The sequence below is a fragment of the Opisthorchis viverrini genome (assembly GCF_000715545.1).
Source record: "Opisthorchis viverrini unplaced genomic scaffold opera_v5_70, whole genome shotgun sequence".
NCBI classification, from domain to species: Eukaryota; Metazoa; Platyhelminthes; class Trematoda; order Opisthorchiida; family Opisthorchiidae; genus Opisthorchis; species Opisthorchis viverrini.
Window position 1 is genome coordinate 948,064 of NW_008751726.1, and position 6,345 is coordinate 954,408.

Consider the following 6,345-nt stretch of genomic DNA (forward strand, 5'->3'; position numbering starts at 1 on the left):
GAGCAATGCTTGTTTCTTGATCTGAAAGCTGCCTTTGACTCTGTGGACCGTCAGACACTATGGCAGTGTCTGTGGAGCAAAGCTGTCCCCCATGAATTCTTGACCCTCCTTAAGGAGCTGTACGCCATCTCCTGCAGCCGTGTGCAGGTCTACGGAAAGCTCTCGCCTGAGTTTACCACATCAAGTGGCGTCAGACAGGGTTGTCCTCTTTTCAGACAGGGTTGTCCTCTTTCGCCCTTCCTCTTCAACTTCGTCATTGATGCGACCATGGAAGACTCACTACCAGCCTCTAATGTCTGTGGGGTCGAAGTGCTGCCGGGGCGTCCACTCACAGATATCGAGTACGATGACGACATAGCTCTTCTTAGATCTGACCCCGTGGTAATGCAAACAATATCTAATAATCTAAATAATCCTGCCTCACGGTTTGGTATGCGCTTCACACCTGCAAAGTGTAAGGTGCTACTGCAAGACTGGGTGGATTCGAATACCACCCTCATGCTTGCGGATGAGCCGATTGAGGTTTTAGACAAATTTGGGCAGCTTTATCAGTCTCGGTGGTCTCGCGAAAGATGATATTTCCATCCGTATTGGGAAGGCCAGAGCAGCTATTGCGAACCTACGTCACCTGTGACATAGGCGTGACATAAGCTTTTCTGTCAAGGGTCTAGTTTGCAATGCTGCGATGCGCTCCATATTACTATATGGATCAGAAACCTGGCCGCTGCGCGCCGAGGACGTCAGAAGACTAAGTGTTTGACGATCGATATCTTCGGAGCATTGTCCGAATTTGGTGGGAACACCGGATCAGCAATGCTGAAGTTCCTCGAATGGTATTCGGGAGAAGTAACTCACCCTCGATAGATGAACTGATTGCACTGCATAGGTTGCGCTGGCTTGGCCACGTGCTGCGTATGCCAGTCGACCGACTTCCTCGAAGGGCTCTTTTCGCCCAACCATGTGAAGGGTGGAAGAGAGCCAGAGGCGGCCAAACAATGACTTGGCAGCGAAGTGTGAAAGCCATTACCAGCAAACTCAGCTGCGCTGGTCATTGCCGTCTTCCCGGATGGGGACCCCGAGACAAGCCATATCAATGGTTAGAGAAATTGTCAGACAATGACCGGTCAATGGTGGTCATGCATCCGAGCTGTAGCTCCCGTGCATAGCTCCCTTCCCAATCCTCCCAATTAATAGCCCACTGACAGTGCTGTACTTACGCACTAATTTATCAGCTCACGGCTCCAATATGGAGCTACTTACCCCACCTCCCCAGGTCACCGGTGAGCGAAACTGTGGCAAATTCAACCACTATAGGATAAGTGAGCGGCTCTTAGAACTAACAATGATGATTGTGACGATGCTATGCCTAATTCTCGTGTGTTTGGAGTCAGCATAACTCTAAGGGCTGCGCGTACGGTGCGGAATAGTTTGCATTTCACTGTTGTAGTCTGACCAGCCCTTCCGTTTTCGCCTGACAGGAAGGCCGCATTCGGTCCCTGGAACGTCACGTCCCTTTAACCCTAGAATTTTCGGGAGAAGTATGTTTTTCCAACAACTGCACTCATTTGTAATTCAATTTGGTTTTCACGGGAGACTTAGCTGGATCCTTTATGAAAATATACTGCGACATCTCGAATATGGTATCAACTGAGGCGGCCTTTAAGCATCACATTCAGTTGAGTCTCTCGTGAAGACCAAACTGATATCCCATTAAGTGCATATGGCGAAATCTGCCCAAGCAGGACATACGGTTGACGGAAACTCGGGGACTGTGCTTACATGATGAACCCCAAGAAGGGCGAAACCGGTCGTGTGCTGTCGAGGAGTTTTCAGCGGCGCTATGGGTAGTTTCCTTCATGCCAACTATTCTTACCTGGCCAGTGTGACCCGAATGAGTAGATTCTGTAGATTCTTATCCCAGAAATGCATGGAGGTCCCAGGCGGATTACGTGCAGGTTATCATCAAATTCCTCAAACTGCTGAATGAAACCCGCACTCGATCTCACTCATACAGTGAGGCTTTTCGTTCGCACCATCCGAAATATTACGGAAAAATACCAAAAGTGCGCCCATTCGTATGACTTAATAGCAATTGTCTTTCGGACGGAGGAGAACGGGCTCTTGACGACACTCCATGAAATTTGTGCGCTGAAGTCTTTAACCCACAAAAAATAAACACCGGAGCGTTTCCCACGCGGGCATGTACCATGGATCAATGGATACTGGTAATTCACCTACTGGCGGACCAGTGGTATAACTGGTGCTATACTGGAATTTAGTGCGTAGAATAGTGCTGCGGATAAACGATTTGGATGCGTCCAAAGGAGTGCATATTGCAGAAAAATATCATAGAATTATCATCTCAGAGTTTCTCACCTGCTAATGACACGTCAACACACGCGGAGACCTGTTAAAGGGTGAGGCGCAGTAGGGATTCCGAACAGCCAATGCAGGTGTCAGATATCTCACAACAGATATGTGCACGGGCACATGCCTCCGGTCCGAGTACACTCGTCGCGCCTAACCTCACGAAATCGTTATCGATTACTCACCATAACAAGCTACGCTAGTGGTTTAGCGAACCACTTTATTGGCAGGATCGTCGTGCTCACCTTTACGGAGTGAATGCGGAACTAGACCGATCCCGCAAGCGCTGGGACGCCGTGAGTAGGTTGTAGTCAGGTGTTAGCGCATTAACCATTCGTCCTTATGCTGGCCTGGTGGCGTTCTTAAACCGTCTCGTGGCCCAGACGAATTGCATGATATAACGATGAGGCTGCTTCATGGAACACAGAAACTAGTGATGCATGTGTAAAGCTAGACTCCGAATAAACTAATGAAAATTTCAGAAATTTGCAAGTGCATAGCCCAAGAACCACAGCTGGAGAGTTTTGCTGTTAATGATATGGTTTTCGACCTGCTCCTCAAGTCTTGTAACTGATCGAGGAGACGGCATATGTGTAGTCACTGGTAATGCCTCGAAGACTGGCGAAAACATTTAAGGGCGAACTACCAATCTAGGCAAACTGATTAATGACCAGTAAACATCCTGAACATGGCGAAAACTCTTTCTCACTATCTTATGGACCTCATCTTTTGATGACAACAGTTACAGAAGCCTAGGGGTCTGATTCAGTCCTACCCAGCAATAATACATAATTGATTTAATATGCTGGTCGGAAAGCACCGATTGTACCAGTATCATATTATTTCCACTTCATGTGCATCTAGGTCGCTTTTATCCTCAATTTATCTCCAGCCGGTTTTTTTTACGTCCTTCAGGACTAGGGCGGAAGTGATCGGAGGACATTTCCTTATCGAGGAACTCATCAAGCCCTCAAGTGGGAGGAGTGATCGTGGTCTCAGATGCTGCTGAATTACACAGCTTGAAACTGTTGCACCTTAAAGTAGGCAATACGGAACGCAACGAATATTTACCGATTGCACAATGCCCTCAATGAAGGATTCAAGCAGGATTACCGTACGAAGGATTGAGCGAGTTCTCCACTCAAGCGAAGGTTGATCATGATTACAGAGCTCTGGGATTTTACCGCCGACGACATTCACTTCGAGTCTCCGGCTTGTCATCTCCAGTTAGCTCTCCGTGGGGATCTGATAGCGCTTTTGGAAGTTTAGTCAACGAGCTTCCGGATACACTGCGGCATACTAGCAACTGGTTGTACACGTCATGAGAATTCGTTTGCAACATCTGGTCTAAAATCGGAGAGAAGCGAACTCATTTCGGTTTACAACTGTTCATTTACTCGGTTAGAGGATTATAAGCCCGTAGTGAAAACAGGCTTACGAATTTTCGAAGTCCGGAGGTCTCGCAGTTGCACTCACTGCATAACTTTTGCATACATCACCAGAACCATCTGCGTTGAAAACGTTTCCATTCGGCCAGGTCACCCATTTTCACACAGGAAAAGTTAGGAAGTCAAGATAGGACCGCACGATGGTCAGTTATGCCCTAAGGCAAAATTCCTTGGATTGCTCAAGAAAAGCCCACCAGGGGTCAGAATTAACGGATACCACAGATCGTTAAGACAGAAGCTCGTTTCGACGCCTCCGAAAGTAATATTCATTACCGACAGCATCGAGACTTCGCTGTCGCACAAAGGTTTGTTCTAACATGGAGAAAAGAAGAGGTATGGCATCTGTCCAACGCTCACAAACAGGTTCCATAAAGCGAGCTGTATGTATCGCCAACCAGTGAGTCGCACAATTACACTGCACGTGTCACCAACGTTATCCTTCCACGACAATAACCGTACCACGAAAGTGGACAGTAAGATTTCTGGTCATTCTGTGTAGCACAAGTGGGAAAACTGCTGATTCTAGATGAAACACGCTAATCCCTCGAAGAAACACTACTGTTCCTGTTCCGAGGATGCACCCTAGGCGATTCACTTTAATGGTTTTGGTACATTGCGACTCGTTTATGTGATCCATTGTAGAACGACCGCACACAAGAATGTGAAGAAAGATTTAGAAGTCCGTAATTAGACAAATCAAAAACACAATCCATCAAGAATGAAATTTCAACGGCCAAATCACAAACACCCACTTGGAGGGATCAAGACATGCAGGAATACGAATAAAAATCGTTCGAGAGGATAGATAAACGATTGAATATGGTGTCTTGTCGCTGCAGATTCAACCGTTGTGCATGCGCGATGCACGCAAAAGAAAGACAAAGAAGTAAAGAAGGTAGGATCAGTATTAAGACCATATCAGCTGTCAACCCGTACTTCATTCCGCTCATCGGCAGCCTCTATTGCAGCCGCAGCTTCACGATCCAGGTGAATGTCCGGATTCATATGGGGATCGAAAAGGGAACCACGATCGGTCGAATTTACTTGGTGAATATGAGAGAATGTCAGCAGGGCGGCAATGAAGAAGATAGCCAACAACAGGAAAAAACGCCGTTCCCGGAAAGTGAGCGACCGATTATGTACGGAGAAGTAGGACCTGAAGTGAACAAGAAGGCAATTGATAGTGGCCCTCGGCGACAACGACTGACGAAATTGTGTTCATTAAAAGCAGGAGCCTATTTTTACAGAAAACTAGCTAGCTGACTAGCGAGTGTCTTTTTTGTATAGGAAAAGCGTGCATTTCCGGTGCCCTCTATAGACTTGTTCATTTGCTAGCTAAATCCAGGTTAGTGACCCAAGTGTGTAAATAAAAGTGATTCGCAAACATAGAAGGCACTTGCCATTCCTGTCACCTAATACCATTTGGGTTTAACCGTAGCACGGAAATAAGCAACAGCAGCTGAATGATATTTACTTTGACCGATCAACTTCGGCACGATTAATCAATCTAATACTTTTGGCACCACTGGAAGGATAACATAAGCATACGGGATTTGAGTGACACTTAATCGCTGTGGCGACAGTAAGTAGATATATACGTTTTCAGTATTTTGGTCCAAAGTTAGATGTTCTTTCGCTAGGTTATGACCCACACATGTAACTAGGCGTTGAATTAAAAAGAACTGGGGAACGGAGCCACTCGAAGATGACACTTGAAGTTACATTTTTAAGGTGCCCACCTTGGGAAGCTGCAGCCTTCAGTGACAGGTTTGCTGTTGTTACATTCAGGCTTGATATAATCGCTCTAAGATGTCACTCTCTATGCGTGTGAAAACGAGAGAATATTCATAAATGAAATCCTCACATGGCATGACCTGCGTTGCCTAAGAAGTTTTCATCTGCCTTCATGTCCGGTAAACTGTTCCTTCAATATGTCTGACCTAATGTCATCAATTATGTAGAAGTAAACCTTGGAGATCGTATAAGTTCTGCATAAGTTCCGCCGCTGTGATGAAAACACGTTGAACAATGAAGGTAGCGAACAAACCTTGTTTTCTGTGATTGTTCCTCTTGGCTTATACAGCACAAATCTATATGGTACCAGAAGTCACGTGGAAGAGGTTGAAAATTGGAAGTACATACACCTTAGAGAAATAGAAATCAAAGGAAGGGGGGTTGAATGAGGGGCAGGTCAATGGATCATGGAATCAGGTAAGTGATGTCAATGTCAGAAGGCTTGTGGGATCGGATTATTCGCCGGCCAGTTCAAGTTCAGAAGCCTCCCTTTCCTTTTGCACGCAAAGTTGTGGATCCAGCAGTCGGATTCCAGTCGCCTCTGCGACCGATAGTAGTCTGGATCATACCAGTCATGGTAGTGACCCGATCTAAAGCTGCCACCTTGACGTGGTGGTCGGGCTTCAGTGCTGCAATGATCCCGCGGGCTACACTGGCTGGAACTTCGTTCCACAAGGTTCAACCATGCCAGGAAGGCCAAAGGGGAGCAGCCAGACCAAGAGCAGCGAGACCCCGT

At 46.6% G+C, this 6,345-nt stretch overlaps 1 protein-coding gene across 1 annotated transcript in view; it reads right to left on the minus strand.

Moving 5' to 3' along the window:
- Positions 1-4,337: 4,337 nt before the first annotated feature.
- T265_04333 (hypothetical protein) overlaps positions 4,338-6,345 on the minus strand; it is a gene marked incomplete at both ends in the record, with an annotated part of 14,315 nt that continues 12,307 nt past the window's right edge. Inside the window, one exon of the mRNA XM_009169042.1 lies at positions 4,338-4,971. Coding sequence (XP_009167306.1) covers positions 4,880-4,971 — 92 coding nt within the window. The remainder of the gene's footprint in view (positions 4,972-6,345) is intronic.